Source organism: Jaculus jaculus, chromosome 17 (genome assembly GCF_020740685.1).
Source record: "Jaculus jaculus isolate mJacJac1 chromosome 17, mJacJac1.mat.Y.cur, whole genome shotgun sequence".
Classification (NCBI taxonomy): domain Eukaryota; kingdom Metazoa; phylum Chordata; class Mammalia; order Rodentia; family Dipodidae; genus Jaculus; species Jaculus jaculus.
In genome coordinates this window covers 18,681,262-18,703,257 of record NC_059118.1, presented here as the reverse complement: position 1 = coordinate 18,703,257, position 21,996 = coordinate 18,681,262, and the positions used below count along the sequence as shown (strand labels likewise).

Below are 21,996 nucleotides of genomic sequence, written 5' to 3'. Positions count from 1 at the left end.
ACTGAGACCTAGCTGGTCAGGCAGCTGAAGTCAGCCCTGGTTTGCTATAGTCTGAGGCCGGCTTGGCAATCTTGGTCTCAGGGTGTGTGTGGAATGCTTCTGAGATTCATCAGAAGTCATTGGTCTGGAGCTGGAGAGATGGCTTAGCAGTTAAGGCACTTGCCTATAAAGCCAAATGACCCAGGCTCACTTTCCCAGGACCCCAAGCCAGATGCATAAGGTGGAGCATGCACCTGGAGTTTGCAGTGGCTGGAGGCCCTGGTGTGTCCATTCACTCTCTTTCTCAAATAAATAAATAATTTTTTTTTTTAAAGAAGTCATTGGTCTGCCTTGGAACATGGCAAAAGGTTCCTCTAGGTCTTAGCAGTCTCTATAGCCTCAGAAGCCCTAAATGTAACAGCAGGGAGGACCCCTTCCCGGCACCTGCTATCTGTGCCTCCACCTGGAACAGAAGAAAGGCCCCTTCCTTCAGGGTCTCTAGTACTATCCCCTCTCTAGACCTCTGATTCTTAGGACTTGTTTCCTGTCTTCCCAGCTGTTCCCCTACCCCAAAAATAGGTTTAAAATACCAAAGCCACCACCAACCACATCAGTAGCTGCAAAACTATTTCAAGTGGGCCAGGCCTTCTTGGAAGTGGATCAACTTCAGCCCTGTGGCAGGCCCCATAGACTGGGAACAACCCACCTTGCACTGCAATAATAAGCTTGGGTCCCTACTTGGCTCTGTATATTCTGCTAAGAGTCTTGGGACTTGGGCTGGAGAGATGGCTTAGCCGTTAAGCGAGGCAAGCGCTTAAAGCCTACGGACCCTGGTTCAAGGCTCCATTCCCCAGGACCCACATAAGCCAGGTACACAAGGTGGCGAATGCATCTGGAGTTCATTTGCAGTGGCTGGAGGCCCTGATGTGCCCATTCTATCTCTCTCTCTCTCTCTGTAGCTCTCAAATAAATAAATAAAAATAAACAAAAAAAATTTTTAAAAAGAGTCTTGGGACTTATAGTTGCAGCTGCCCAGAGGTGTGGACAGGAAGATGGGTCTCCTTATGTGGGGATTTATCTAAAGACAGAGCCAAGCAGGGCGTGGTGGTGCACGCCTTTAATCCCAGCACTGAGGAGGTTGAGGTAGGAGGATGGCTGTGAGTTTGAGGTCAGCCTGAGACTAAGTCCAGGTCAGCCTGGGCTACAGCAAAACCCTACCTCAAAACAACAACAACAAAATATATATGTATGGGGACTGGAGAGATGGCTTAGCAGTCAAAGTGTTTGCCTGAGAAACCAAAGGTCCCAGGTTCAATTCCCCAGTACCCCATAAACCCTGGTGTGCCCATCTTCTCTCTCTTTCTTTCAGATAATTAAATAAAATTACATGTGTGTGTGTGTATAAAATCAGGGTTGGAGAGATGGCTCAGCGGTTAGGGAGCTTGTCTGCAAAGTTTAAGGACCCAGGTTTGATTCCCTGGTACCCACATAAGCCAGATGCACAAGGTTGCCCATGAGTCTGGAGTTTGTTTGCAATGGTTAGGAGACCTGGTGCGTCCATTCTCTCTCTCTCTCAAATAAATAAATAAAATATATATATTTTTAAAGCCAGGTGTGAACCGGGCGTGGTGGCGCATGCCTTTAATCCCAGCACTCGGGAGGCAGAGGTAGAAGGTTCGCCATGAGTTCAAGACCACTCTGACATGACAGAGTTAATTCCAGGTCAGCCTGGACCAGAGACCCTACCTCAAAAAAAAAAAAAAAAAAAAAAGCCAGATGTGGTGGTGCACATCTTTAATCTCAGCACTCAGAAGGCAGAGATAGGAGGATTTTGTGAGTTCAAGGCCACCCTGAGACTACATAGTGAATTCTAGATCAGCTTGGGCTAGAGCAAGACCCTACCTCGAAAAACCAATAAACAAATAAATAAATAAAGACAGAGCTGAATTTCTCACTCTCTTCACTAAGCAATAAGGGATGATGAACTGCTGAAGCCAGTCAGGAACAGCCCCAAGCAGTGTGTGTGTGGGGGGAGGTATGGGGGCTGGGATGCCTACTTCATGGGATGCCTCCAGTTTGGGTTCAAGACACCTGGGTGATCCCTCTCATCTTGCAACCACCCCACCCTCCCCGTGGCTGGGAATTTCCCAACAGCCAAAGACAAGGCCGAATTGAGCAGCCACCCCCGCCAGTGCTGGGACAATGGAGCCTTATGCCTTAGAAATCAGAGCTGGGGCAGAAAAGCCAAGGGCAGGTGGGGGCCTAACTGTCTGCACCCAGAGATGCCCCGCTTGCTCGAACCCCACCCAAACTCAGTGGCAGGGGAGATCCAAGGGGATCTGGCCAGAGCCCTGTAGGGCCCACCCAGGGAGGGAGGCACCGGGTGCATCATCAAGGCAGACAATGCCAGCCCCTCAATGGCCCTCTGTGCAGCGTTCCCCTCGGGACAGAAGGAAGGAACGATCTCCGGTGCCCGCTTCCTGCTGGGCGGGTTATCATGGCACTGGAGCAACTCCAGCCTGCCCGCGCACCCGGGGCACATTGGGGTTCAGGCCCGAGCCTCTGAAGGAAGACAGGGCTGCCGGGGACAGCACAGGATCCTGTTCTTGTCGATTGCGCTCCCAAAGCCTGGGTATCCGGAATGGCCCGAGGAGCTGGGGCGGAGATGAGATCTGGGGGTGTCTCTAAGCTCCTTCCGAAGAGGCGGCCACAGCCTTTCATCTGCTGCCAGCACCAGAGGCCCGGTGGTGGCCGTCGGGCACTGACAGGTGTGTGGAGGCGGAGTCCAAGGTCCCCCGGGTCCAACCCCTCCCACCCCGTCTCTGCGGCGCCGACCCCAGCCCGCCCCGGGGGCCCCCAAGCCGCTTTGTCCAGCCGCGAGCACCGAGCTGCCCGCTTGCCACACAAAGCTGCTTTTGTGTCCCCAGCGGCCTCCGCGGGACCCGGTGACGTCAGCCCCCGAGATCGGCCCCGGCAGCACCGAGCACGGGCTGCGGCGCCCTCTGGCGGTAGCCTCACAACTCTGCCCAGTAGGGACGTGTCTTTCCTCCCAGCCAGCAACAGCTGGCTTGCGGGTGGCTGCTGCCCCTTTGGTTCCAGTAGCCTTGCTTGGCACTCAGCACTCATCACGCAGGCACCAAGCACTTTGGGTAGCTTCGAGGTGCGTCCCACATTCTCAGCCTTCCAATGCACCCAGTGATAGCCAACCCTACCCAACTCTACCCAAGGATGTCCTTATCCCTCAGGTTTGAAGGAGGGACCTTCTCAGCTTTTATTTTTTTTTTTGGGGGGGGGGCGCTGAGAAACAGTCTCAATATGTAGCCCAGGATGGCCTTCATCTTTTTTTTTAAATTTTTTAAATAGATTATTTATTTGAGAGCAACAGACACAGAGAGAAAGACAGATAGAGGGAGAGAGAGAGAATGGGCGCGCCAGGGCTTCCAGCCTCTGCAAACGAACTCCAGACGCGTGCGCCCCCTTGTGCATCTGGCTAACGTGGGACCTGGGGAACCGAGCCTCGAACCGGGGTCCTCAGGCTTCACGGGCAAGCGCTTAACCGCTAAGCCATCTCTCCAACCCTTTTTTTAAATTTTTTATTAAGCATTTTCCATGATTATAAAAAAATATCCCACGGTAATTCCCCCCCCCACACTTTCCCCTTTGAAATTCCATTTGGCCTTCATCTTGTAAGCAAGCGCTTTTAACCACTAAGCCATCTCCCCAGCCCAGTACATTCCATCTTGTGGTTGTGATGATCCTCTTGTCTTAGCCTTCTGACTGCTGGCATTACACACGTGCCACCATCCCTGGCTTCTTCTGGGCCTTTCAAACCGAGACATGCAGCCCACCTAGCTGTGATCTGAGCACTTCACTGTCTTCTGGGTCCTTGTGTCTGGGAAGTCAGTTGTCTTTTTTTTTTTCAAGGTACAGTCTCACTCTAGCCCATGCTGGCCTTTAACTCAGAGATCCTCCAACCTCAGCCTTCTGGGTGCTGGAATTAAAGACGAGCATCACCATCCCCAGCAAAGATATCATTAATTTTTTTTTTTTTAAGCCGAGTGTGGTGGTGCACGCCTTTAATCCCAGCGCTGGAGAGGCAGAGGTAGGAGGATTGTGTGAGTTCAAGGCCACCCTGAGACTTCATAGTGAATTCCAGGTCAGCCTGGGCTAGAGCAAGACCCTACCTTGAAAAACCAAAAATAAATATTAAAAAAAAAATGCCACTGCAAACGAACTCCAGATGCATGCATCACCATGTGCATCTGGCTTATGTGGGACCTGGAGAATCGCAGCTCTTTAAAAATTTTTGGAAGGGCCAGAGAGATGGCTTAGTGGTTAAGTGCTTGCTTGTGAAGCCTGAGGTTTGAGGCTTGATTCCCTAGAACCCACGTTGGCCAGATGGACAAGGGAGCGCAGGCGTCTGGAGTTCATTTGCAGTGGCTGGAGGCCCTGGCGCGCCCATTCTTTCTCTCTCTGTGTCTGCCTCTTTCTGTCTGTCGCTCTCAAATACATAATAAATAAAAACAAAAAAATTAAAAAACTTTTTGAAAATATTTAGTAGCTGGGGGTGGTGACGCACGCCTTTAATCCCAACACTCAAGAGGCAGAGGTAGGAGGATCGCTGTGAGTTCAAGGCCACCCTGAGACTATAGTGAATTCAGGTCAGCCTAGAGTGAGACCCTACCTCGAAGAAAAAAAGAGACAGAAACAGTTAGGGCTCACCGGAACCTCCCGCCACTGCAAACTCCAGACTCATGTGCCACCTTGTGCATCTGGCTTATGGGGTCCTGGGGAATTGAACCTAGGTCCTTTGGCTTAAAAGGCAAGTGCCTTAACCACTAAGCAATCTCACCAGCCCATATGTAAAAAAATTTTTTTGAGGTAGGGTCTCACTCTAGTCAAGGTTAACCTGGAAATCACTAGTCTCAGGGTGACCTCAATCTCACAGAAATCCTCTTATACCTGCCTCCGGAGTGCTGGGGTTAAAGGTGTGCACCCCCAAGTCCAGCAAAGTGATCATTTTCTAACATTAAGGCTGGCTGGACACTTAACTTACTGCTACTCTCAAATTACCATCCATGTAAGTTTGCCCACTGGCTCCACATAGGCTTGAAGGCTGCCCAGATCCAAAACTACAGAGGTGAGGAAAGAACAGGCAGGAATCACCGAGGCTCCAACACATCAGCTGACGGGGGTCGAGATGGACACACTGAAGCAGAGGGTTTGGTCTGAGCTCAGCCTAGAAATCTCAGTGCCCCATGCCAGGTTATCACCAAGGTGTGGACGACCCTCTCCCTCCCTGGCACAGCCCAGCCTTGGCCTCTGCCCCTGGGAGAAAATAACACCTAGCAGTCTTGATTTTTCTTTCTACATTTTATTATTTCAAACCATGTGAACAATTCCATAAAACATGTGAAAAAAGCAAGGAAGTGTTCAATGCTGAAGGACCCGGGCTTGGGGCGAGGGTAGGAGGGGCCTGGCCCCTCAGCAGGCAGCGGCGGTTCCTAGATTAGCGCTAAGGAGCTACATTTAGGTTAATGGAGCCTGGGCCCAGGGCCTCAGGGCGGGGCCCTCAGTGACATTGGCAGTTGTCTGGAACAGCCCTTGGAACCCAATTCCGTGGAGGGCAGGGCAGGGGACCGCCCGCAGAGGGATGGGTGTAAACACGCAGACACACTCAAGGCACGGAATCACTGGAAAGGGGGCTGGGTGGGTTGCTGGTCAGGATCTGACAATTTTAAATAGGTTTTCTCTAAAAAGTTTTCTAGGTTTGCAGTTTTCCTTTTTTTTTTTTCCTCTTTCTTTTTTTTCTTTTTTTTTTTTTGTTTTTGTTGTTTGTTTTTTTTTTTAAAAAGCTACGAGAATGAACAGGTGGACTGTGGTCTCCAGGAATGATGGCGTCTCTCACGTTTCTTGTGCTTTTTCCTTTGGGGCCTCCGAGCGGCAGGGAGTGGGGTGGGCAGGAGGCTCCCTGTAAACATTTGGACTTGGGCTGGGTCAGGGCTGGTGTTGGACAAAGCCAGGGCAGGGGTCCAGGCTGGAGAAGTGGTGCCCCTCCAGACACAGGCCTTAGGCGACTCTGAATGTGCTTCCCCACCACTGGACGAGACAACGGTCAGAAAACCAGAACAGAGGCCCCGGAAGGGGGTACCATGGCCACTCCTGGCACCTCAAGACAAGGGCAGGCTTCAAATAGGGAGGCCTGTGGCAACCCCTCCTCCAAGTTTAGAGCTGAAGGAGGGGATGGGGTGGGGTGGCTGAGAACAGAGAGAGGAAAGAGAAGCAGCCAGGGGACAGGCAGGGAGCGTGGTCTTCTTGTCCCCATCTTCCTTAGAGGCAACGGGGAGCAGAGTCAGCAGTAGCCCTGAATGTGGGGGACAGATACAGCATTGATTAGAAGGTAGCCAGGGTGTCCTGTTTTCCTAGACAATGAATGGCTCTCTCCTCTTCTCTACCCACTCATTAACAAGGACACAGTTGTGCTCAGGAGCCAGCTTTTCTTGCTGGGTTGTGCGCGTGCGCACGTGCATGCATGTATATTACACTTGGGCCAGTTTGGACTCGAGACCGTTAGGTCTAAGGGGCAGGTGGCTAAGGGTTAGTATAAAGTTGATCATGCAGAGCAACAGAGTCTTCTGCCATCCACTTTGTCAGGCTAGACCAATGGCATGATGACGAGGTTTTTTAATGTTTGTTTGCTCATTCTAGCCCAGGCTGACCTGGAATTTACAATGTGGTCTTAGGGTGGCCTTGAACTCATGTTGATCCTCCTACCTCTGCCTCCTAAGTGCTGGGATTAAAGGCGTGCGCCACCACGCCCAGCACGTTTTTTTTTTTTCCCTAGTTTTCTGTCCCTGGCATGGCCAGGTCCTTCTGTCTCCCTTCCTTGTCCTCTGTCTACTAATTAACCCCAGAGGTTCTCCCCTCGGTACCCAGCCACACCTCCTCTCTGAGCTCAAGGGTCCCACTTGGTTCGCCCCCAGCTCCCTGCCCTTGGCTCACCATCCTGCCAGGCCCGCTGCCACTCAGAATAGGCCACAGTCCTTCAGGTTGTTCTTGATGATGACATCAGTGACGGCGTCAAACACGAACTGCACGTTCCTGGTGTCGGTGGCACACGTGAAGTGCGTGTAGATCTCCTTGGTATCTTTGCGCTTATTCAGGTCCTCAAACTTGCTCTGGATGTAGCTGGCTGCCTCGTCATACTTATTGGCCCCTGAGGGAGACACAATGGCAAGATTTTCTTGTGCTGTGTGTGTGTGTGGGGGGGCGGTGAGAGGCAGAAAGACCCTACTGGCTCATGGGATAGGCACAGTGGCAGCTTCTCCCTAGAACAGCCTTTTACTTACTTATTTAAATAGATTTTTGTAGGTAGGGTCTCACTCTGGTCCAGGCTGACCAGGAATTCACTCTGTAGTCTCAGGGTGGCCTCGAACTCACGGCACTCTTACCTCTGCCTCACAAGTGCTGGGATTAAAGGCGTGCGCCACCACGCTCAGCTAGAACAGTCGTCATAGACTCTTACCTGTGTATTCGGGGAAGCAGATGGTCAGTGGGCTGTGTGTGATCTTCTCTTCAAACAGGTCCTTCTTGTTGAGGAAGAGGATGATGGACGTGTCTGTGAACCACTTGTTGTTGCAGATGCTGTCAAACAACTTCATGCTCTCATGCATGCGATTCTGGGAGAAGGAAGTGAGGTTAGCGTCTGGGCCACCCGTCGCCCCCACCCTGCTCAGCTCTGTCCCCGGCCCCGGTGTTCTCTAGGCTTCTTACCATCTCCTCATCTTCAGCCAGCACCAAGTCATAGGCGCTCAAGGCTACACAGAAGATGATGGCTGTCACCCCCTCAAAGCAGTGGATCCACTTCTTCCGTTCAGACCGTTGACCACCCACGTCAAACATCCTGTGGATATTGGGTCAACTCAGCTCCATGGAATAAAGCCCCGGGGGAGGCCCTCCGGTATTTCACAGGCTCGGGACAGACCTGGTCCAAGTGGAAGCAGCTCCCTTTATAGAATCATCCACACTCGCCCACCTCAGCCCTGGTACTGGGCCTGGTCAGGAGGGCAGGCTACAGCCACATGGGGTAGGGTCAAGCTGCAAGCGGCTGGCAGGAGGTGACCACCAATGTACCGGCTGATGAGGACATCTTTTTTCCAAAACGCAGCCTTAAGGATCCGCTTAGGGCTTGGGAGACGCTGGCCCAACACCACCTCTCCGGCTACACCAATGGCTAGCAGGTGTGACCACCCTTGCCCACATGCCCACTCACTTGAAGTGCAGGTCCTTGAAGGTGAAATGTGTCTCCACAATACCAGTGGTCTTCACACGGGTCCGCAGCACATCCTGCTGTGTGGGAATGTAGTCGCTCTGTGCGATGCGTTCCAGGTCATTCAGGTAGCTGCAGGCAGGGGGTGGAGGTCACGCAGGCTACAAGGGGGCCCCCTTCTACTCCTGACTTTGCAGGCAGAGCCTTGCTTCTTTCTTTTTTCCCCTCCCAACATCCTTCTGTTCTTTTTTCTTTTCTTTTTTTTGAGGTAGAGTTTCGCTCTAGCCCAGGCTGACCAGGAATTCACTATGTAGTCTCAGAGTGGCCTAACTCACAGTGATCCTCCTAGCTCAGCCTCCAGAGTACTGGGATTAAAGGTTTGCACCATCATACCTGGCCTAGTTCTGTTATTTTTTGTTTGTTTGTTTGTTTATTTATTTGAGAGCAACAGACAGAGAAAGAGGCAGACAGACAGAGAGAGAGAGAATGGGTGCGCCAGGGCCTCCAGCCACTGCAAACGAACTCTAAACGCGTGCGCACCTTTATGTATCTGGCTAACGTGGGTGCTGGGGAATCGAGCCTCGAACTGGGGTCCTCAGGCTTCACAGGCAAGCACTTAACTGCTAAGCCATCTCTCCAGCCCTAGTTCTGTTATTTTTATTTTTTTTAATATTTTTTTAAAAATTTTATTTATTTATTTGAGAGCGACAGACACAGAGAGAAAGACAGGTAGAGGGAGAGAGAGAGAATGGGCGCGCCAGGGCTTCCAGCCTCTGCAAACGAACTCCAGACGCGTGCGCCCCCTTGTGCATCTGACTAATGTGGGACCTGGGGAACCGAGCCTCGAACCGGGGTCCTTAGGCTTCACAGGCAAGCGTTTAACCGCTACGCCATCTCTCCAGCCCATAGTTCTGTTATTTTTAAGTCAGGGTCTGGTCTGTGTAGTCCACGCTGGTTTCAAACTCCAATGTACCCTCTTGAGTGCTGGAATTATAGGTGTATACCACCGCACCTGGTATCCTTGTTTTTGGTGTGTGTGTGTGTGCGCGTGCGCGCGAGCACGTGCACACACACGCACGACTGTGGAGGCCAGAGTTTGATATCAAATGTCTTCTATTATTCTCCATCTCATTCTTTGAGATTCCACTAGGCTAGCTGGCCAGTGAGTTCCAGGGACTCCCCATCTTTCCTCTGCCTCCCCCAACACTGGCCAAGCACATACCACCATCTCCAGCATTTACATGGGTCATGTTTGTACTTAGGTCTGTGTTTGCAGAGAAAGCCCCTGACCTGCCGAGCCATGTCTCTAGCCCACATTCTTACTTCTTTAACTCTTGCCTGCTTGACAATCACTGCTGAAGTGGGGGGGGGGGAGAAAGCTCTACTGGGGCTGGAGAACATGGCTTAGTGGTTAAGGCATTTGCCTGCAAAGTCAAAGGACCTTGGTTCAATTCCCCAGCACCCATGTAAGATGTACAAGGAGGCGCACGCATCTGGAATTCGTCTGCAGTGGCTGGAGGCCCTGGTGTGCCCATTCTCTCTCTCTCTCTCTCTACCTCTTTTTCTCTCTCATAAATAAATAAATAAATAAATAAATAAATAACTACTTGGGGAGATGGCATAGCAGTTGAAAGTGGTTGCTTTAGAGCCAGGTGTGGTGGCGCATACCTTTAATCCCAGCATTCCGGAGACAGAGGTAGGAGGATCGCTGTGAGTTTGAGGCCAGCCTAGGCTAAAGTGAGACACTACCTTAAAAAAAAAAAAGTGCTTGCTTACCAAGCCTGCTGACCCAGGCTTGATTCTCCAGTACCCACATACATCCAGGTGCACAAAGTAAGGTGAAGAAATTTAGACCCAAGCCCCTTGATAGCATTTTGTGGAATGGGACAGGGAGGAGGTATGATGGCCTTGTGGCCCCAGTACCCAGAGCTTGAGCTTGGCCTGTACCTAACAGGATCCAGGACGTTGGAACTACAGGCTGAGGAGAGTGGGAGGGGGCAAATTAGTCCTCTGAGAGAGATTCAAGATGCTAATCGGTACAATTAAAGTACCCAACACAAGAGCAAGCTCGTGTGGTCCCTTGGTGTGAAAATGGGCATGTTGGGGCCTGCAAGGCCCAGTGGGCCCTTTGCTCAGTACCCAATAAAATTTAGACTCCTCAGGGGAAGGGCATAGATACATGCTTGGCAAAGGTCCCAAGGGCCCCTCATTACAAGCTCCCTTAATTAGTAACAATGCCACCCTGCAGGGCCAAGGGCTAAGCCCTGGAAGAGGCTGCCCTCTGCTGGTGTTTTGCTCCTGGGCCAGGGCTGCTGGGGCTAGCAGGCAGCCAAAGCAGGCCAAAGGGAAATGATCTCAGAGAAGCAGGGACAGAACAGAAAAACAGGAAGGGCCATGGGGGACCATGACGCATGTGCTGAGACCTGCATACCATGCCCCGCCCCCTACTGAGCCCCCAGCCTGGAGGCCTCACGGTAGGTTTTACACAAGTCTCCCTTCTCAACAGATGGGGTTCACCCTAAGGACCCCACTGGTCCACTGGAGGATTATCAGTACACACACGTTTCTTGTGATGTTCCAACCTACACCTTACTCCCCTGGGTGATCTTGTCAAGGCATAAAGCACTCTGGAAAAGCAAAGTCTGTGGTCACTACTGAACCCCAACCCCTAACTAAAACAGGGCAGGCCATACAGTAGGCATAAACAGAGGCTACAGAATGAAGACAGAGGAAGACAGAAAAGTGGGAAGTGACCTGCAGATGGCTTTATCCCCTAGTCTATTTTTTTTTTTTTTCCGAGATAGGGTCTCACTCTCACGCAGGCTGACCTGGAATTCACTAGGTAATCTCAGAATGGCCTTGAATTTACAGCGATCCTCCTACCACTGCCTCCCCGATGCTGGGATTAAAGGCGTGCGCCACCACGCTGGGCACCTACTCTGATATTTTTTGTTTGTTTGATTGGTTTTTTGAGGTAGGGTCTCACCCTAGCGCAGGCTGACCTGGAATTCACTATGCATTCTCAGGGTGGCCTCGAACTCACGGTGATCCTCCTACCTCTGCGCTACCATGTCTGGCTCTGATATTTGTTTTTTTCAATCCCCTACTCTTTGAACAGCAGAAATATTGAAGCAGCAATGTCTGACAGGGTTCACCCCTCCCTGCCCCGGTAACCCACAAACTCAGCTGGTGGCTAAGCCCGTGACCTCAGGGTGGAGCAGAGCTGAAGCCTGGAGGCCTCTACAGATTTGGCTGTGATCCCGAAGCTCCTGGGGGTGGGACACAAGGGCAGTCAGGCCATGCAAGGAGGGCAGGAGAAGCCTGTTCACATGACTGGAGCAGGACTCAGAATTCCTGGGTAGGGAAGATCTTCTCACCACCCTATGAGGTCCCAGCCCTACAGGGTAGGCTCTGGAATGGATGGGTAGGAGGAGCCAGGGGGTTTGGCTGAAGTAGGAAGGTGGAGAGGCCTCCTGCAGTCTGTCCTTCCTGCCCACCCCACCTTGAGGTTCTCAGCACCCCACCCCCCAGTCCGGAAAAGGCTTCAAGGGAGCTCAGAACTGTGGACCATGCGTAAAAGGTCCAAGCCTACAATGCCTCTGGGATTCTCCAGGTGAGTCCTAGGTTTGGCCAAGGGCTGGGAAGGGTCAGAGGTGAAGTTCAGGTATAGACCAATCACCGCAAAGGCCTTTCTTCCCTTGTGGGTCCCAAGGCAGCCAGCCTGAACCCACCAGGTTCTGTTTGCCCTGCCTGGAGTCCCTTCCCATCCCTCCCCTGGGCAGCTCCTAGTTCGAGCTCAGCTAAGGCAGTCGCTCCTCTGGGCCTGTGCCACCGCGCAGGGCCTTGTCTGCTTAACTCATCACTGTGCCCCTAAAACCTTACACAGGGCCTGGCACAGAGCAGGTGACAGCAAATGTTCATTGGAATGATTGTGTATAGGCCGGGCGTGATGGTGCCCACCTTTAACCCCGCACTCGGGGGGCAGAGGTAGGAGGATGGAATATTGCTGTGAGTTTGAGGCCACCCTGAGGCTATATATAGTGAATTCCAAGTCAGCTTGGCTAGAGAGCGAGACCCTGCCTTGAAAAACCAAAGGAAGGAAGGAAAGGAAGAAGGAAAGCAAGAAAGAAAAAAGAATGATCATATAATGATTGTGTATAATAAAGACAGATTAGACTCAAGTGGCCTGGAAGAGGTTACTACAGAAGCCACCAAGATGGCCATCATTCCTCCTGACAATTCAACAGAATGCCACACAAGCCTATCCACCTCACACTGCCACCAAACTCTCATTGGACACCACTCAGCTTCAACTCAAGATTAGTAGTACCCTGCCCACCCCCACCGTGCCCAGCCCTCGGGAGCACTCACTAGGCAGCCGAGTCATTGAGCTGGTATTCCCGAGAGCGGCCAAAGCAGGCTTGCACACCGTGGTCAGCCCAGAGCCTCCGGATGACACCGGACAGGTCTTCAGGGAGCATGCCCTGCTCCTCGGCAGCGCACGACAGCGCAAAGAGCTGCCTGGCGTCGTCCTGCACACAGCAGCGGGGGGGGGGGGGGGGGGGGGGGGGGGTGTCAGCCAGCGAAAGGTGCGCCCCCCCTTCCCTGCCCTGAAGGCTTTTAGGAAACAGGCCAATGGGGTGTGTGTATGGGGGGAAGGGAGGACACATACCGCACGGTGGGGGTCAGCAAAGTCAATCTGCAGGTTGCCCATGGCCTTGACAATGGCCATGATGGACTGGATGGTATTGCTGTAGACGACCGCCCGGTATTGCCGGCATTCCTCCTCTGAGTAGCCATCCTCGTGGATAATCCTGACAACCAGGGGTCAGGAGTTAAGGTCCACAGACCACAGGCTGCTGGTTCCGGGGAAACTGCCCCTACAGTCCTTATGATCTCACAGATATGATTGACTAAAAGGAAGTCTGGGCCTGGTGCAGATAAGCTGGGCATATACTTGGGGCACAGGCGTATCAGGCCCAGGGGAGAATCAAAAGTTTGGGGACCGCCTCCACACACAACACTTACTTCATCTGTTTGACGATGGTGCTCTTCCCTGACTCCCCAGCACCTGGAACAGAGGGTACAGGCAGTCAGGCGCAGGCCCAGGGGGCTCCACAGGTGGAGGGAGAAGCAGCCTAGTACTGGAATTGTGTCTGTTAGCTCTGGAGGCCCATATCAACAGAACAGTGACCCTAAGAGCCACAGTGACCAAGGAAATCTACAGCACCTGCCGCATGATGAGCTCCCTGCAGGCTTTTACCACCCTGAAATCAATCCACTGTCCACAGTAGTTCCCTCTGCCCCTGAATAAGTTCAGGGGTTTTGGCCAGATATTTAAGCCTGCATTCTTATTTATTCTTATTTATTTTTGAGAGAGACAGACAGACACATGCAGAGAATGGGTGCGCCAGGACCTCTAGCCACTGTAAATGAACTCCAGATGCATGCACCGCCATGTGCATCTGGCTTATGTGGGTCCTAGGGAATCGAACCTGGGTCCTTAGGCTTTGCAAGCAAGCACCTTAATTGCTAAGCCATCTCTCCAGCCCATCGTTCTTTTTTGGTTTGAGGTAGGGACTCACTGTAGCCCAGGTTGATCTAGAATTTACTATGTAGTTCCAGAGTGGCCTGGAACTCACTTGGATCCTCCTACCTCTGCCTCTAGAGAGCTCGATTAAAAGTGTGTGCCACCACGCCCGGCTCTACCTTCTTTTTTTAATTTTTATTTTTGTTTTGTTTTTGGTTTTTCGAGGTAGGGTCTCACTCTAGCTCAGGCTCTCCTGGAATTCACTATGTAGTCTCAGGGTGGCCTCAAACGCACAGCCATCCTCCTACCTCTACCAAGTGCTGGGATTAAAGGCGTGCACCACCATGACCGGCTTTCACCTTCTTTATGAGGGAGAGAGGGAGGGAAAGAATTGGCACACCAGGGCATCTAGTCATTGCAATCAAACTCTAGACGCATGCGCCACTTTATGCACATGTGTGACCTTGTACAACTGGTTTACGTGGATTTCAGGGAGTTGAACTTTGGTCCTTAGGCTTCGAAGGCAAGCACCTTAACTGCTAAATCATCTCTCCAGCCCCCACCTTCTTTTTAAAAACTATTGTTTGGGGCTGGGGAAATGGCTTAGTGGTTAAGGTGTTTGCCTGCAAAGCCTAACGACACTGGTTCAATTCCCCAGGGCCCACATAACCCAGATACATAAAGGGGCGCATGTGTCTGGAATTTGTTTGCAGTGGCGGAAGCCCTGATGCGCCCATTCTCTCTCTCTGCCTCTTTCTCTCACTTTCAAATAAATAAACAACATATGAAAAAAAAAATATTTTTTTTGCTTATTTATTTGACAACGACAGACAGAAAGAGGCAGAGAGAGAGAGAGAGAGAGAGAGAGAGAGGATGGGCGTGCCAGGGCTTCTAGCCACTGCAAACGAACTCCAGATGTGTGCGCCCCCTCGTGCATCTGGCTAATGTGGGTCCTGGGGAATCAAGCCTTGAACCGGGGTCCTTCAGCTTCACAGGCAAGCGCTTAACCACTAAGCCATCTCTCAAGGTCAGAAAATTTATTTATTTTTTATTTATTTATTTATTTTTATTTTTTGTTTTTTTGAGGTAAGATTTCACTCTAGCCCAGGCTGACCTGGAATTCACTATGGAGTCTCAGGGTGGCCTCAAACTCATGGCGATCCTCCTACCTCTGCCTCCCGAGTGCTGGGATTAAAGGCATGCGCCACCACGCCCGGCAGAAAATTTATTTTTTAAAAAACAATTTTTTAGAGCCGGGCATGGTGGTGCATACCTGCCTTTAATCCCAGCACTTGGGAGGTAGAGGTAGGATCACTGTGAGTTCAAGGCCACCCTTAGACTACACAGTGAATTCCAGGTCAGCTTTGGCTAAAGTGAGACCCTACCTTGAAAAACCAAAATAATAATAATAATAAATATAAAAAATTATATATATATATTTGAAGTCCCTGTTCCCATACTGGTAACTATTACTTGTTTTTTTTTTAATATTTTTATTTATTTAAGAGGAGGAGGAGGAAAACAGGCAGAGAGAGAGAGAGGTGGTGGGCAATGGGAGCAGCAGGGTCTCTAGTCACTGCAAACCAAGTCCAGATGCATGTGGCACCATGTGGATCTGGCTTACGTGGGACCTGGAGAATTGAACCTGGGTCTTTAGGCTTTCCCAGCAAGTGCCTTAACCACTAAGCCCTTTTAAAAATTTTTAATTATTTTATTCAACAGAGGGAAAGAGCTGGGGCAGGGGGGGGCGCAGGGTGTTAGGGCCGCCAGACGCTGCAAATGTATACCAGATACATTTTTCACCTTGTGCATCTGGCTTACATGGGTCCTGGGGAATCAAACCTGGGTTCTTTGGTTTTGCAGGTAAGTACCTTAACCACTAAGCCATCCCTCCAGCCCCCTAATTTTCTTATTTTTTACTTATTAGAGGGTGAAGAGACAGGGAGAAAGAGAGAGTGAGAGACAAGGTGAATATGGGAACACCAGGGCTGCAAATCAACTCCAGATGCGTGCACCACCTTGTGCATCTGGCTTACGCAGGTACTGGGGAATCGAACCTGGGTCCTTTGGCTTTGCAGGCAAGCACCTTAACTGCTATCTCTCTATCCCTCCACCTTCTTTTAAAAATTGTGTGTGTGTGTGTGTGTAGGCATGTATAACATGCCAAGGTCACTTGCTACTTCAGGATGCAAAAATGCACTCAGCTAGCAGGCTTTGCACACAACCATTTTAACCATTGAGCCATCTCCTTGGCCCCCTACTACTTCCATCTATTTGAGACAGGGTCTCTTTCCACTGCAAAGGAACAGCACACTGGCTGGCCCAGGAGCTTCCTTCTACTGGCTCCACCTATGATTGTTAGACAGGTGTTGCCCTCACAGACACACGCACCACTTTCTTTCTTTTCTTTTTCAAAAATATTTATTTATTTATTTATTTGTCAGAGAAAGAGACAATGGGTGCGCCAGGGCCTCCAGCCACTGCAAACAAACTCCAGATGCGTGCACCCCCTTGTGCATCTGGCTTATGTGGGGCCTGGGGAATCAAGCCTTGAACCAGGGTCCTTAGGCTTCACAGGCAAGTGCTTACCTGCTAAGGCATCTCTCCAGCCCTTATTTATTGGACAGAAAGAGATGAGAGAGGGGTGGGAGAGGAAGGGGAGAGGGAGGGAGAATGGGTATGCCAGGGTTTCCAGCCATTGCAAACAAACTCCAGATGCATGCACCACCTTGTGCATCTGGCTTACATGGGCCCTAGGGAATTGAACCTGCATGCTTTGGCTCTGCAGGCAAATGCCTTAATTGCTAAGCCATCCCTCTAGCCCTGTGATAGACCCCACCCTTTAAAAAAATATTATTTACTTGACAGAGAAAGTGGGGGGGAGAGACAGAACAGGCGTGCCAGGGCTCCAGACACTGCAAACAAACTCCAGACATGTGTGCCCCCTAGTCCATCTGGCAAATGTGGGTCCTGGGGAATTGAACCTGGGTCCTTTGGCTTTTCAGGCAAATGCCTTAACCAATAAGCCATCCTTGCAGCCCTTTTAAAAAATATTTATTTATTTGACAGAGAAAAAGGAGAATAGAGAGAAAGAGGCAATAGACTATTTTACATGGGTACTGGGAAGGATCAAATTTGGGCAAGGCAGGTTTTGAGAACAAGCACTTTTAATTGCTGAGCCATCTCCCCAGCTCGCCCTGCCCAATTCTTGACTGGTTCTGAGATTTGTGGCCACTTTCTCCTATGAGTTCCAGCAGCAGACACCCCCACCACGTAGATAGTTTCTGCTCTTCTTTTTTACAGGTGAGGACACTGAGGCTCAGGAAAGTAAAATCTTGTGCAAGATCCAAAATGACCAAGGTGAGGCCTGGCTCACCAAACCCACTTCAAAATGCAGCTCAGGGCTGCAGAGATGGCTCAGCAGTTAAAGGCACTTGCTTGCAAAGCCTGATGACCCAGGTTCGATTCCCTAGCAACCTACATGAAGCCAGATACACAAACTGGCACGTGCATCTGAAGCTCATCTGCAGTGCTAAGAGGCCCTGGTACATCCATATTCTCTCTTGTGCATGCACAAATAATAATTTTTTTTTAAGTGTGGCTCAGGCTGTAATATCATGCCTGGGAGGGTTTTAAATGACTGATTTAGGGGTCTGGGGGTGTAGTCCTAGGGTGGAACACAGGCTTCCCATGCACAAAGTCCTGTGTTCAATCCAGAGTGCCTAAGAAAAGGGAATAGATTCCCACGTACCAACTCAAACATACAAAGCCAATCTTTTTTCGTTTGTTTTTTTTTGAGGTAGGGTCTCACTCTAGCCCCGGCTGACCTGGAATTCACTCTGTATTCTCAGGGTGGCCTCGAACTCATGGTGTTCCTCCTACCTCGGCCTCTCAAATGTTGGGATTAAAGATGTGAGCCACTACACCCAGCCAAAGGCAAATCTTGAGGATTACAACCCAGGAATGGATACTTCTCAGGGGTTTGTGCAGAAAAATGTGAAAACAAGGAGGACCCCTTCAATCCTGGCTAGGAGACTGAGGGAAGAGAGCCAAGGTCCTAACTCACTCTTTTTTTTTTTTTCCCCTCCAAGGTAGGGTTTCACTCTAGTCCAAGCTGACTTGGAATTCACTATGTAGTCTCAGGGTGGCCTTGAACTCATGGTGATCCTTCTACCTCTGCCTCCCAAGTGCTGGGATTAAAGACGTGCTCCACCACACCCGGCTCCTGTTTTGTTTTTTTAATGGATACATTTTCATTGTCTTTTAAATATCTTATTTTAATTTTTATTTAATTGACGGAGAGAAAGAGGGAGGGAGAATGGACCTTCAGCCGCTGCAAATGAACTCCAGACGTATGCATCATCTTGTGCAGCTTGGTTTATGTGGGTACTGGGGAATCGAACCTGGGTCCTTTGGCTTTGCAGGCAAATGCCTTAACTGCTAGACTATCTCTCCAGCCCCTGTTCTTTTTTTTTTTAATTTTAAATTTATTTATTTATTTAAGAGAGAGAAAGGGAGAGAAAAAGAGGCAGACAGAGAGAATGGGTGCATCAGGGCCTCTAGCAAACAAACTCCAGATTCATGTGCCACCTTATGCATTTGGCTTACATGGGTCCTGGGGAATCGAACCTGGGTCCTTGAGCCTTCACAGGTAAGCATCTTAACTGCTAAGCCATCTCTCCAGCCTTCTCCTTGCTCTCTATCCTGAGCTCCAGACAGCATTTGCCTTCCCAGCTTCTGTCAGCCCTTCTGCTCTGCTGCTGTCCCTTCACTGCCTCGTGATGCTGCCAGGATTGCCCACGCTGCTTCCTGTACTGGGTGAATCTGTCCCGTGTTCCAATGATCTCCATAGCACTGTGAAAGTCTGTCCCTCCAAGCAGCTCAGCAAGGTTGGGGGTGGGGGTCAGTCTGTGGATAGGTCAAACTTGGGAACTCTTGTGTCCGGTACCAGGATCCCTTGGGACAAGTCAAGGCAACCTCAGAGGGTGAAGGGGCTTAACATACTGACATTACAACATGAGCAGTAGTAATAATCACAAAGCTAGCTGGATGTGGTGGTGCACGCCTTTAATCCCAGCACTTGGGAGGAAGAAGGACGATTGCTGTGAGTTCGAGACCACCCTGAGAATACAGAGTGAATTCCAGGTCAGCCTGGGCTAGAATGAAACCCTACCACGAAAAACCAAACCAAGCCAAAACAAAAACAGGAAGAAGATGCCAAGAATTACCTTGAACTCCTGATCCTCCAGCTTTCTCATCCTGGGTGCTGGAACTGTAGGCATGTGCCACCACACCCAGTATTATATGCAGTGTGGGGGGTACTGAACCCAGGGCTCCATGCATGCTAGGCAATCACTCTACTAAACTAAACTACATCCTGGCTACTGAATTTACTAAGCACTTTGATCTTCACAGTGAAGCTAAGCCCCATCTAACATGAAGTTGAAGCCCAGGTTGAGGCTGAGTTACAGTCCCCTCTGTGACCGGCCCACCTTGCTCCACAAATAAATGGTCCTTCCTGCAGCTCTAAGTGCCTGATGCTGCAGCTAGGCCACAGTCCACTGGGCGCAGCTGCACTTGTCACTAGGTTTACTACTCCGGCCCCAGTTTCTGAGGTATTCACAAGCAGCAATAGCAGAAGGCACCTAGACAAGAATAAGCAGGATAGGGCTGGAGAAAGAGATGGCTTAGCGGTTAAGCACTTGCCTGTGAAGCCTGAGGACCCCGGTTCAAGGCTCAATTCCCCAGGACCCACGTTAGCCAGATGCACAAGGGGGCGCATGCGTCTGGAGTTTGTTTGCAGTGTCTGAAGGCCCCGGTGTGCCCATTCTCTCCCTCCCTCTGTCTGTCGCTCTCAAATAAATAAATAAAAATAAAAGAATAAGCAGGATAGGGTGACAGGCCTTGCCAACAATCTTGGCTGCCTCAGATGCCCTACTCCAAATCTACATTTTACTGTGGAAACTGAGACACAGCTGTGGCCCTCACAGGAATGGGCCAACCCCAGCCCAGTGCCCTGAGGGATCGGGGTTCTCAAGACTGCTACCAGGTGGGTGGTGCCTGTAATGACTGAGCAAACAATGGTCCTAGGCCTGCTTGTGAGGATGGTGGTGGGGCTAGAAGGAAACAAACATGCAGACTTCAGGTAGGCTGGGATACCAGTCCTCTCTCTGGTTCCAGCCCTAGTCACTGGGGACCTGGGCATGGGCTGTGTCATTCCCCACCCCCTTGCAGTGGGCTGTGCCTGACAGCATCCACAAGCCCAGCGGGATGTACAGAGGGTGTAGAAAGCATAATATGTGCCTTAACACTGAGGCCCCGGGAGCACGGGCCTCAGCATCCACCTGGGGAAGGAAGGGCATGGTGGTTACCTGGATAGACTTTTAAAATTTTTTTTCAAATATTTTATTTATTAATTTGAAAGAGAGGCAAATAGAGGTGGTAGGGTGCTAACAGAGAGAGAGAGAAAAGGCACATCAGGGCCTCCAGCCAGATGCACAAAGTGGTGCATACATCTGGAGTTCATCTGCAGTGGCTGGAGGCCCTGGCATACCCATCCATCCTCTCTGTCCACCTCATTGTCTCTCTCCTCCTTCAAATAAATAGTTTATTATTTATTTATTTGAGAGAGAGAGAGAGAATGAGAATAAATGGATATGTCAGGGCTTCCCGCCACTGCAAACGTTGTGCGTGTGGCTTTATGTGGGTACTGGTGATTCAGACTTAGGCTGTCGGGCTTTACAAGCAAGCACCTTTAACCACTGAGCCATCTCTCCAGCTGATGCCTTTTTAACTTGTTCCCACAGAGCAGGAGGAAGAGGGCATATGCTGAAGCAGAAGGCCAGGCATGGTGACGTGGAGGGAAGGGAGGGCTGAGGTAGGAGGATCGCTCTGAGTTCAAAGCTAGCCTAGAACTACATAGTGAATTCAGATCAGCCTGGGCTACAGTGAGACCATACCTGGAACCAAAACAAAACAAAAAAGACAAGAATGGAGGAAACCCCTACGTTTTATCCAGGTGTGGTGGTGCGTGCTTTTAGGCAGAGGTAGGACCAAGGACTCCTGACTATGTGAAGCGGGTACAGACAGTATCTAATACTTTTAACCATTCTCCTCAGAGGTGGCGTGAGCCACCGAGACACAGCCCAGCAATGGAGATAAGACATCACATATTCGCTTTGCATCTGCTTTTCCTAGCAAAGCTGGCAGACACCAAGTGAGCCACACCTGACCAAGCCCCGGCTGGGAGCCTGGGACATTTGTATCCAGCCTCAGCCAGCTAAAGGCCTGCTTCCATGTTGTCCTCGAGCCTCAGTGTTCCACCCCTAAGGCCTCTCGAATTCTGACTTCTGAGTTGGGACATTCTCTGCAAACACAGTCCCTCTTGGCCACGGAGCCTCCAGCCCTGGACTCAGGACAGTGAGGTCCCTTTATCACTCCAGCAGCTGAGACTCAGGGGGAAAGCAGTGAGAGAGTAAAGCAGGACAAGGGTGTGGTGCTGGCTGGCAGCCAGGCAGGAAGCAGGGAGACACAGAGACAGCTTCAGGGAAGGGGCCGGGAGCAGAATGGGTGACTCCACCGAGGGACGGCCAGCGGAAGGTGTGGGGTGAAGATCCAGGCTCTCCAGTGGCCCACAGACTCACTTCTGGGCGCTGTCGGGGGCAGCAGCATAATTCTCCACTCCCTTAAGTGGGCCTTTCTCCATCAAGACCTGAGGGAACATCCTCACCAGATAAGCTGACATCTGGTCTGGAGTTTGCTTGTACCCCGTGGATGGTGGGTATTCAGTTCCTCTGCCAGCCCTGCTCGTACCCCTTACGGAAGGTCTTCCTTACTGCAGAGATGCCAGGCACGGGAGTCTGGCCAATAGGAAGTCGGCGTGAGCCACTTTTGTCCTCAAAGGGCCACCACCAGGTGCTCTGTTCCCAGCTGGGTGAGATCAGAGCAGCTCACAGAGGTTCCCTAGGGTGGCCTTGATATTCCCACTGGGCCACACCTCTTCCTACCAAGGAAGACCCTTCTGCGGCCCTCGTCCTGGGGCGCAGCTGGCAAGTGCGCTGCAGGCAGGCAGTACTGATGGCAGCTGCCCTGCATCAGAACATCTGCTTCTGCTGGGGGCACCGAGCGGAGAGAACAGATGGGGCAAGGCAGACAGGGCCATCCCATCTGCCTGAACAGGGCCGGCAGTCACAGATGAGCCCACAGGTCCAGCCACTTG

At 51.0% G+C, this 21,996-nt stretch overlaps 1 protein-coding gene across 1 annotated transcript in view; it reads right to left on the bottom strand.

Annotated features, from left to right (window-relative positions):
- Positions 1–5,337: 5,337 nt before the first annotated feature.
- The window catches only part of Gnai2 (G protein subunit alpha i2), a 29,442-nt gene continuing 12,783 nt past the window's right edge, over positions 5,338–21,996 (bottom strand). Inside the window, exons 2-9 of the mRNA XM_045136802.1 lie at positions 13,277–13,319; positions 12,921–13,062; positions 12,620–12,780; positions 8,252–8,380; positions 7,753–7,882; positions 7,505–7,658; positions 6,982–7,195; positions 5,338–6,343 (exon numbers count right to left, since the gene is read on the bottom strand). Coding sequence (XP_044992737.1) covers positions 7,005–7,195; positions 7,505–7,658; positions 7,753–7,882; positions 8,252–8,380; positions 12,620–12,780; positions 12,921–13,062; positions 13,277–13,319 — 950 coding nt within the window. The 3' untranslated portion in view covers positions 5,338–6,343; positions 6,982–7,004. The remainder of the gene's footprint in view (positions 6,344–6,981; positions 7,196–7,504; positions 7,659–7,752; positions 7,883–8,251; positions 8,381–12,619; positions 12,781–12,920; positions 13,063–13,276; positions 13,320–21,996) is intronic.